This window comes from Chrysochloris asiatica, unplaced genomic scaffold (genome assembly GCF_000296735.1).
Source record: "Chrysochloris asiatica unplaced genomic scaffold, ChrAsi1.0 scaffold00071, whole genome shotgun sequence".
In the NCBI taxonomy this organism is placed as follows: Eukaryota; Metazoa; Chordata; class Mammalia; order Afrosoricida; family Chrysochloridae; genus Chrysochloris; species Chrysochloris asiatica.
Window position 1 is genome coordinate 4,443,240 of NW_006408589.1, and position 11,165 is coordinate 4,454,404.

At 45.7% G+C, this 11,165-nt stretch overlaps 1 protein-coding gene across 1 annotated transcript in view; it reads left to right on the forward strand.

Annotated features, from left to right (window-relative positions):
* The first annotated feature begins 8,658 nt into the window (after positions 1–8,658).
* Positions 8,659–11,165, forward strand: part of LOC102842993 (stanniocalcin-2-like) — a 13,586-nt gene continuing 11,079 nt past the window's right edge. The window contains exon 1 of the mRNA XM_006864801.1: positions 8,659–8,809. Coding sequence (XP_006864863.1) covers positions 8,659–8,809 — 151 coding nt within the window. The remainder of the gene's footprint in view (positions 8,810–11,165) is intronic.

Here is an 11,165-nt window from a genome sequence, read left to right on the forward strand (position 1 = left end):
CGGCACTATATCTGACAGTGTTTCTCTGCTATTCATAAGGTTTTCAGTGACTAAATATTCGGAAGTAGTTCGTCACTCTTTCTTCTAATCTGTCTTCATCTGGAAGCTCATCTGAAACCTGTCCACCATGGGTGACCCTACTGGTATTTAAAATACCTGTGGCATAGCTTTCAGAATCACAGAAACTCACAAGCCACCACAGTATGACAAACTGACAGACAAAACTACCAGAAAAATGAACAAATCTGTCTTGGAAGAAGTACAGCTAGAATGTTCTTTAGAAGTGAGGATGGTGAGACTTTGTCTCATGTACTTTAGACATATTATCAGTAGGAACTAGTCCCCGAAAAAGGACATCATTCTTGTTAAAGTAGAAGAACAACAAAAAAGAGGAAGATGCTCAATGAGATGGCTTGACACCGTGGCTGCCACAATGGACTGAAACATAACAACAGTGTGAGGGTGGTGCAGCATCAGGCAGTTTTTCATCTGTGGCACATGGGGTCACTATGAGTCCAGAACTGACCCAATCATGGCACCTTGACAACAACTGCTCATCAGTTGTCAGGCATGAAGCTGGGACACATCCACCTTTTAAATACTGATTTTGGATTTCAAGTACATCTTAAATAAGTTCGAGTTTATCATTACTTCTGGCTCTTTTGTGTTTGCACCATCAAAATTAATCACTTTTAAAACCTTTGGTGGCTTGCTAAAAAAAAAGACAGTCAACTTTGCTTCATATTCACAAAGCATTTTCATTTTTAAACACTATTTAGAATGATTTGTCCAGTGATTTTTTTTAAAATTTCTGTATCATATGTTTTCTTCCAGTTATCTTTGTGAACACACCTAACTTCATCATCTATGCCTTTCAAACTGTATCAAGTCAATTTTTGTAAAAAAACATGATGGAAGGTACAAGAATATTGATTTTCCCCCTACTCTTAGCAAAACAGGAAAGTCCAGATCCATGTTACAAAATATTGCGATGAAGTTGTTCCTGTTGTATGACTGTCATCCTTAGAAATATGTCATTCACTCATCAGTTCCTGAGTTGGGGAAAATTAACCTAGAATATTTTCATGCACGACTCATAAGCTGAGGCTTTGCTTAGACAATCAATTGGAGCCAACAGTGCTGCTGTCTCTCTGTATTCATCTTCTGATTTGACCGATCTTTGTAAAATGTTCTTCTCTGTCAATTTCCTTCTCTTTGCCATATATGCAGGAAATGAAAAACTATTATCAACTATTGGTATTCAATGAAAGCCAAAATATATATATATATATGTTAGTACTAAGACTACAAAGATGGTGTCCTCTCTCTTCTTTCACACCTTCTTGAAAGATGATTCAATACTTTGAGCAATGTAACAAGCAACTAAAGGTGATGCAATCATGATGAAGGATTTCACTAGGTTATCTCATCATGTTCTTATTACTGTAGTCATTTTTTCCTTATTTGGGGAATAATTAATGATGAAACAATTCCTAAGAAGAGAAAATGGAGTGTTTTAACATATAAGCAAAATGAGATAATTTAGATCCCACAATGTATCTTAGACTTACCAAAGATTCCAATAGTCCTATATGTTAAATATAGATAGCATGAATTTTACTTTTTTTTTTTTTAAATACATGTTCTTTCCAATCTTTGGAAGAAAGAATAAAAGTCGTGAAATAGCAATACTTACAAATAGTCACAACTGCTTAGAAAAGAAAAAGAAAAAAAAACTCAAAAACTAAAATTGGGTTCCATGGACTCTAATGATATACTGCTACCTACTATTCTATCAGCCCCTGACTTATGTTGTAACCAGGCACCTTGGACCGTTGTGATCCACGAAGTTCTCACTGACAGATTTTCAGAAGTAGATCACCAGGCCTTTCTTCCTAGTCTATCTGAGTCTGGCTCAGCTGAAACCTGTTCAGCATCACAGTAACATTTAGCATCATAGATACAGAAAGAGTGGGTGATGGCTGAGCATGAGGTACACTGACTAGAAATCAAACCTGGGGTTCCCATATAGTACGTTGTTGCTGCTCAATCGGCTCCAAATCAGTGACCCTATGCACAACAGAACAAAATGTTGCCCGGTTCTGCACCATCTTCAAAATTGTTATGCTTGAGTCCACTGTTTCAATCTGTCCCATACAATATATGTTAAATCACATTAATAGATATGGTTTTTAGGTGACGTGTTTCAAAATCTGGTCCACTGGAAAATAACCCCACAAAAGGACTCTTCTACCACTCATATGAAATCCAAAAGTTCTCAGACTTAGCTCTTTAACATTTCAACAAGATGCTCACCTCCAGGTACACAAACAGCACTCTCCTCTCCTTGGAAATCAGACAGCCCTTTGCCTAGAGTTTTTCCTCCCATAGTTCATCTCATCATGAAGTGAAAATCAAGGCCCAAGAAAAACAGAAAGAGCTACTGGGCTACTCAGACTTCAGAGCAAGGCACTAGCGAAACTCAAACCACAGACACCTGATGTTCATTGCTTTATAATCTTTCTAGTAAAAGGATTTATTGTTAGGGATCTAATATTCCTATTACCTTGTGTGGGTGTGTTATTTGTTTTTGTTTTTAATTCTTTTTTTTTTTTTTTCATCTTTTGTGTTTCTAGTCAATCCATGAACATGGTTTGAAATATTGATCTAAGACATAGATTCACAAAACTGTTAGTCAACAAACCTTTGGGAGTTAGTTGTTTGGGGAACTCAGAATATATTTTCCTACAGTAAATAATGTTATAAACAATAGGTAGACTTCCAGGTCAGCTCACAAAACCCTACTTGACTCATAATGTTATCGAACCACTATTGTTTTACAGTGAAAATTAGTTGTTGTTAGGTGCTGGTGAGTTGGCGCTAATTCACAGCAGTGACCCTATCTATGTACAACAGGACAAAACACTGCCCAGTTCTGCACCATCCTCACAACCATTGCTACATTTGAGCCCAGTGTTACAGCCACTGGGTCAATCTAGCTCCTTGAGGATCTTCCTCTTTTCCACTGACTCTCCACTTTACCAGAGACTGGTTCCTCCTGATAAACATGTCCAAAGCACATAAACAGAAGTCTTATCATCTTCATTTCTAAGGAGTATTCTGACTGTACTTCTTCCAAAGACGGATTTGTTTGTTCTTTTGGCAGTCCGTGGTATAGTCCATATTCTCAGCCAACACCATAATTCAAATGAATCAATTCTTCTCCAAACTTCCTTATTCATTGTCCAGCTTTCACATGCCTATAAGATGATTGAAAATTCCACAGTGTGGGTCAGGCTCACCTTAGTCCTTAAAGTGACATCTTTGCTCTTGAACACTTTAAAGAGGTCTTATGCAGCAGACTTGTTTAATGCAATATACATTGTTGGATGCCTTTACTATTGTCCATGAGTGTTGATTATGGATCCAAGTAAAATGAAATCTTTGGCAAGCTTAATCTTTCCTCCATTTATCATGATGTTTACTGATCCATTTGGTGAGGCTGTATTCTTTGATCTTCATTAGCAAGCCAGGTTGTATCATCTGCACATTGCAGGTTGTGAATGAGCCTTCCTCCAATCCTGATGCCACATTCTTCATATGGCCAGTTTTTCAGATTATTTACTCAGCATGTACATTGAATAAGTATAGTGAAAAGATACAACCCTGGTGCACACCTTTCCTGATTTTAGAAAGTAATTTTGTTGTAATATTAATAAGCAAATCCAAATATTGAAGACATATTTTGCTTTATTCTGAATTCTAATTTAACGAAAGAAAATAAGGGGAAAGATGAGAATTTTTATGGAGAGATATCTATTTTCAAGAATTTTGGAAAATGGTACTTGTTTATTTTTGTCCAATTTCACTTTTGTTTTATTTTCCCTTCATATAACCTTATCCATAAATAGGATAGATTTGGGACTCACAAACTAAAAGGAAAGAGTAAAGTTTAAAAGAAATTTGCTTGATAGGAGATTAAAGCATGTCACTGTAAGAAGATTGCGGAAATCAACTTTCATTGATAGGCTGTGGAAAAAGGTAAGGAAATTGGGTAGAAGGCAGGAGATTCAGTATGGGTCCTCTATTCATAGGGTTTTCAGTGGCTGATTTTTTTCAGCAGTAGAACGCCAGGTCTTTCTTCCAAAGTGCCTCTAGGTGAACTTGAGCCTCCAACTTTTTATTTAACATAGTTTGCACCACCTAAATTTTCTCATTTGAGTCAGGTAACCATAAGAGTCAAGACTATTTGGTCAGACAGTTCCCTCTCTGACCATTAGGTGGTGCTCTCAGCCCAGTCTGTCCCAAGGTGGCAGGGCGTGCAGTAGGCGGAGCTTTCCCTGTGTAAGCCATGTTCTCCTCTTAGGCTCTGGAGCTCACAGAAAGCCAGGAGGAGATCGCATATATCAACATCCACTGTCACTGCCTCCTCATCCGATAACTATTCTCAGCCTCTAAGGCCCCAACTGCTCACACCTGACCAAAAATACCTTCTGCCTTGCTGGATATCACAATTCCCATCAATATACCAGTCAATCATTTCTCTATTCCTTATGTTCCATAACAGCAATACTGGGCTTCTAATCTTTTCCTAATTCCAGAACATAATCTAGTCTAAGGGCATCCTAAAGTCTCATCTTTAAATATCAGCAGGATGAGAGCAAGATCTTCCAGGGTGAGCATGGACTTGCCACAGTGGTCCCAGCCAGTCTCAACAGCCTCATCTTCTACTTTAACACCAAACTGGGCTGCTCCTTCTCCCTATATAAATTCCCTGCCCTTGCTCTTGTCAGAATCTTCCCCCAACTGTTCAAAGTCTAGCCCAATTATCTCCTCGCTGAAATCTGCTAAGTGTTGACTGCACTTAACTGATGAAATAGAGTTATAGTGAAGAACCCAGTTCTCAAGCAACCCCAGAAACTCCTGGGTGTTACTAGGCAGGCCTGCATCATCCTCTCCACAAATGGTATTAAACTGGGAAGGAGAGCCCAGACTTCAAAGGGTTGCTGAACCTCAGGACACCATTTGGTCAGTCCTTGCCTTTCCAAGGAGATGGTTCTATAAAATCTCATTCTCAATCTAAGGTGGACTCGGGTCTGGACGGACACTAAAGCTTCAAGCATGGGGTATGACACAATGTCAGTTCTTTATTCATGTTCTTGTTAGCTGTCCTTGGGCTGAACCCCAACTCATGGCAAGTCCATACACAACAGGATCAGACCTCAGTGATCTATAGGGTTTTCATTGACTCCTCAGAAGTAGATCACCATTTCTTTCTTCCTAGTCTTAGTCTGAAAGCTCCACTGAAACTGTTCAGCATCAGAACAACACCCAAAGCTCCATTGACAGATGGGTAGAGGAAGCACATGAGCTGAGAATCAGATCGAGTCTTCCAAATATTCCAAATAGAAGGCAAGAAGTCTACCATTGAACCAATACCACCAAACCATATTCTTGTTGCTGCTTTTCAGCACTGTTGAGTGGGTTACATCTCACAGCAACCCTGTACAGGGTTTCTGAGGAGCAGCTGGTAAGTTTGAACCACCGACCTTGAGGTTCAAACCAACCTTGCAATTCAGTGCATATCCCAAAGCACCACACCAAGACTCCCAACTCTTATTTGACCCCTTCCCACCAACTACTACCATCAGCCATGTCTGCAAAATCAGACATGAGTTGCAGAGCTGAAGAAATCAGCATGCAGGAGTGGGACCATAGATCAACAGTCAGCAAACTGAGGCCCACTTCTTTCCATCCCATCGCCACCTGGGATTGCTGCCTAGTGTCCCATACAAAGTATCTATTGATTCTGCAAAAGAATTTTCACAGCCCAGATGACACTGACAGGAATGGGTTTTTGTGTCCAATTGTGTTTGCAAAGGGGGCTAGATATATAGATATATAGATATAGATATAGATAAATAAATAAATAAATAAATAAACTTTAAGAATACCTGTGCTTGCAAATTTTCAAATTCCAGCTACTGAAATTTTGTTTCATTCCAAAGGGGCTGTTGGTTCAGGTGGAAGCCAGGAATGTCCCCGGTGAGGTTCTGGTGCAAATACCCTCAAGATGAATTTTGAAATTAGGCAGGTCCTTCACGTGCTGCCCCAAGAGCCCCAAGGTGACAAAAGACAGTGTCTGGAAGAGATGATAGAAAGGCAGGAGTCTCAGGACCTCAGGGATCCATCTAAAAAAGTTGGCCTTGCTCCCTCCCCTTGCATCTCTTTCTGAGTTCTGTTGCTCAAAGAACCAGGTGACCAGATGCCTTTTTGATTCCCAGATTGCACATGTTCTAGTTTACAAAGAGGTTATGGAAAGAAAGGGTACCCCAGCTATATTTACAAAGCAGAAGTAAACCAAATGGCCATCTGTCCTCAGGAAATTCAGGGACTGAAGGAGATAGTGAGAAACCAGGATGCTATAGCCTTTTTTGTGTGTGTGATCTGCAGGAGGTGATTTTACATAAACTACTAAGGAAGCTACGTTAACTATGCAAACAAATGCGGGGTAGGAAAGGCGAACCACCCACTTTAATGTAGTCTTCTTTCACAAAATATCTGAGGTTTCGGGAAGTAATTGCTGTTGGAATCAAGGACGTAGTGGTCAGTTTCTTGCCACCGCTGCAGACTCGGACCTTCAAAATGACTATTTATGAGGGCTCTGAACTTCGGGTGGGGTAGGTGGGGATACCTCCGGGATAGCCCACTCCGACGGCGCCCTACACATCTCCTTTCTCTTGCCCCAGTGTCGCTGGACGCGCCGGACGGCTACAGTAACCTTGTCCCCCGTCTCAGCTTTCCCCACGCCCACCAGAGTGCCGCCGGGACCTGGGGAGATAAGCTTCGGAAGCCGAGAGACAGTCCAAAGGTAACCTGCCAAACGCGGTTCAGCACCCCCTCCCCCAGCTGTGTCACATGGCGGCCCCAAAGAGTCTGGCAGTGCGCCCCGCAGCGGTGACCCGGGGTGCCGTCGCCGCTGGTTGTGGGTGATGAAACGTTTCCGGCGCATTACCGCAGAGCGCGAAAGCTGGGAGAGAGGCAGGACTGTAAGGGGGAGGCTAGTACCCCAGCTCACCTGTTCTACAGGAGAGTGGGGGCATAGGGGGAGGGGCGAGGGCGTGTCAAACCCCGGTGGGGGTGAGTGCCTGGAGACTCACGGCCGCGGCGCTCGCATCCCGGCCCTCCACCAACCCGTGAGCCCGAGAGCTGCGCCGTCGGGCTGACGATGCCCGGAGCAGTTCCTGGCCCCGGCCAGGCGCCGGGGAGACGTGAGCATTCACACGTACACACACAGCGGGGGAAGAGCGCTTCGAGCAGCGCCCAACTTTCTCCAGCTTCCGAGTCCCGGGGAGCTAGCAGCCCGATTAGACTTGGGGAGGGGGCTTGAACAAGGAGAGAGAAAAGGAGTGAGGGAGAATATCTCTGAACTTTCTGTTTGTTTTCTGCGTAGTTTTAAAGCCATTCCCATCTGATGCCGGGAGAGTAAAAGGGACCCGGAGTGGGGCTGCTAGTAGCGCTTTGGGAAAATGGCAGAGCGTGTTTGGAGACGCGTAAAGTTGCCTTTCAAGCTCGGGCCCCCAGGGCACGCGATGCTTCACGGAGGGCTGACTTAGGATTGCCTGGGCCTCTCTGCCACCAGCCTGGAAATGATGCAAGTCCGAACTGTCACCTGGATCTGCACAGCCCGGCCCAGAATCCGTCTGGTTCAGGGAAAGAGGCGAGAAACTGACACCCCCTGTGTTGCACTGCCTCACAGAGACGCTGCCCAAGATGCAGGGCAATAAGAAAGGGGGAAAGTGATCAGTTAGTTGCTCAGCCGGGTCCTATAGTGCTTCTGCTCCTACCTTCAAACAAACTATTATTGTTGGATTTTTTTTTTAATTCAATATGTTACAAAGCCAGGTCTTCCCATATGTGGTCAGTTTGCCTCCGAGCATTTCCTTGCCCAAGATATTCCTTCAATCTGCCAAAACCTTTGAGCTTGGAATCTCTGAAATTCAAACGGCGGAAAGAGGAAACTTTCCCTGTTTGGTGCAGGCGTATTGCGAGTTGGGAGTCCGGGGAACGCAGTCCCAGCGCAGGTCGTTTACTCTCGCCTTTTTTGAGCTGCAATGAGAGCCTTTATTTGTTTCACTCCGTTCGGCCATTGCCCTGAAGCGCCCGCACACGCGCACGCATCTCTGACCGCGCTCACACACACTCACACATACACGCATTCAAACGCGTGGCCGCCTTCAGGTCGACAACTTTGTGGGGCGCTCCCAGTGGCGCTCGGCTTCCTCCAGTAGTAGTTGGGCGCAGGCCCCGCCTCCCAGCCGTGTTGTCAAACGGGCCGGGGTCTCGGATTGGTCCAGCCGCCAGGACAACACCTGCTCGACTCCTTCATTCAAGTGACACCAGAGCTTCCAGGGATATTTGAGGCACCATCCCTGCATTGCCAGGCACTCGCGGCGCTGCTAACGGCCTGGTCACATGCTCTCCGGAGAGCTACGGGAGGGCGCTGAGTAACCTCTATCCGAGCCGCGGCCTCGAGGAGGAGGGAAAAGGCGAGCAAGGAGAAAAAGTGGGAGGAGGAGAGGAAGAAGCTAAGGAGGAGGAAGAGGAGGGCAGCACAAAGAATCCAGGTCTCTGGGCCGGAGGGCTATACCAAGAACTATGTGTGCCGAGCGGCTGGGCCAGTTCGTGACCCTAGCTTTGGTGTTGACCACCTTCGACACAGTGCGGGGTACTGACGCTACCAATCCTCCCGAGGGTTCCCAAGACAGGGGCTCCCAGCAAAAAGGCCGTCTGTCCCTGCAGAACACAGGTAAGTGCGTGCGCCCCCGCGGCCGGGAGTTGCTGAGAGAGGACACCATACGTCCACGCAGCGCGCCGGGGCGCTTCGCTGGGAGCCGGGTGCCCACCCAGGGCCGCACAAACTATTGTGGTGGCGCAGAACGTGCAAAGGGGAAGCGCGAGATGAAGCGAAGTCTGCGCCGGGTTCCGCGCGCCGGGAATCTGCACGTGCTGTCAGGGTGATGAAATGGCTGGGGCAGGACTTGTTGCTGCTCTCCTCAGGGTTGAGGGGAAATAAGGCAGCGCCAGACGCTGCCAGTGCCCGGTGCGAGTCCCGGGTCCCGTGCATCGGGTGCTGAAGCATCCTGGCTGGCACGCCGGAGGGACGGAGGGTCTTCGGAGCCAAGATGCGTCCTACACCCAAAAAAACTTCTCAGCCAGCCGACCTCGGCAGGAGCGTGCTTCCCCCTCCTCCAAAGATGCCAGTCATCCAAGAACTTTGCCGACCGGCGAGACAAATTGCGTGGTGAACTTTCCCCCTAGGGACATTGCCTTTGGATGGAAGAGAAAGCGCAGAGTGTACCTCCGTTGCTCTACCGCCGCTCCCAGCTCCTGAGGGAGAGTCTGAAAGCCTAGATATGGTCTCACGGCCTTAACCGTGCGCAGCCGCTGCTCAGCAGGCTTCCCTGAACCCTGCAAGCTGCGGAGCAGAGCCAGGCATGTGGGACACAGTGCTAGACCTTCTCCCAGCTCCGGGGAAAGAATGCCCACAGCGCCTTCGTTCTGCACCCCACTCCTTACCTTTTTCAGGGGATGTAGTGTGGGCAGGGTGTGCAAATGCGACGGTGGCAAGCGCTCTCCGCTTGAGCAGGAATACACGAGTGCCCATTAGAGACGCCGCAAATGAGTGACTCGCTGACCTGCACTGCCCTGCCTGGTGCACTGAGGCTGCGCTTAGAGTCATCCGGTAGCATCCCACCTCCACGTGCTGGTGCTGGCCCGCCGCCGTGCACGAAGGAGCACCTTTCTCCGCCCCTCCCCCTTACCAGCACTTGCTCCTGGAACTGAACCTAATTTCTTCATAGTTGATGACCCTCCACAAACACACGCCCCTCATTCTCTAGCTAGATTACCTGAATACAGATTATCAACTCCGACCCTGACCTTCTTCCAAAATACACTTTTCTGATGCAATTTTGTGGTTGGTTTAAATCAGGGAATTGGGTAGGGGGAAGACAGAGAAGAGAGAGGCTTTGCACATGGCAGTCTGGCAGTTAACTCCCTCGGTCTGCCCTTATCCACAGGAGGAATTAGGGCCACATCCTGGGAAAGAGGGCGTAAAGCTGCTGGGCCGCGGGGCTTCTGGGGAATTAAGTGCCATCTCACACCAGATCGCTAATTAAAAGGCGCCACTGCTCGCGCTGGTGGCGTTTCTGAAGGCTGTCCCCAATCTGAACAGCACTAAAAACCGCAGCCTCACTAGCGTGGTATTTTTAATGCGGATGGTTTGGAGGCGCTGCCATAATAGGAATTTTGTTTTGATTTTTAGGTGTTGAATCATAAAGCTGAATTGAAATGGCCTTTTAGATGCTCTCATTTGGATTCGGGTAGGAAATGGCTGATTTAACATAACAACAGGAATGGCTACAGAACCAAGTAGAGAAGGGAATTTCATTGATGCAGGACAAAAGGGAGAGAGCAAGTTGAGAGTTCAAAATCGTATTTTTGTCTGGAGTTTTAAAAACCCAAAATATCTTCTACTCTTTTCATTGAGTATGTCCACAAACAGTTTATAATAAAAATGAGAAGGATGGAAAATGGGACACTCAGCTCTAACTTCTGATTGTCATTTTTGTGATGTCCGTTTGGCTTTCTTTTCCTTTTTCTTTTTTTTTTTTAACCAATATTCTTATGTTTCATGATTATGTGAAATTTTGTGTTCTTGTCTCTTTTAATCCTGAGTCATTAAACTAACTTTTATTCCAGTTTCTCTCTCCACATTGCCCAGTATTATATATGTTGTTCTAATGTATAATGTCAGGAGCTCTGGTAGTGTAGTGGTTACGAATCGGGCTGCGAACCTCAGGGTCATCGGTTCGAAACTACCAGCTGTTTCGCGGAAGAAAGATGAGGCTTTCTGCTCCTGTAAAGATATACAGCCTCGGAAACCCTGTACAGGGTCGCTATGAGTCAGAACCGACTCCACGGTGCATAACAACAACAATATATATGTACACATATGTATTAGACTAAACATATATAATCGTCGGCAATCCATTATATATATATGGATTTTTGTTGTTGTTGTTGTGAAGTGCCATCAAGTTGATTCCGACCCATAGCGATCCTGTATAGGGTTTCCAAGGAGCAGCTCGTGAGCTTGAACC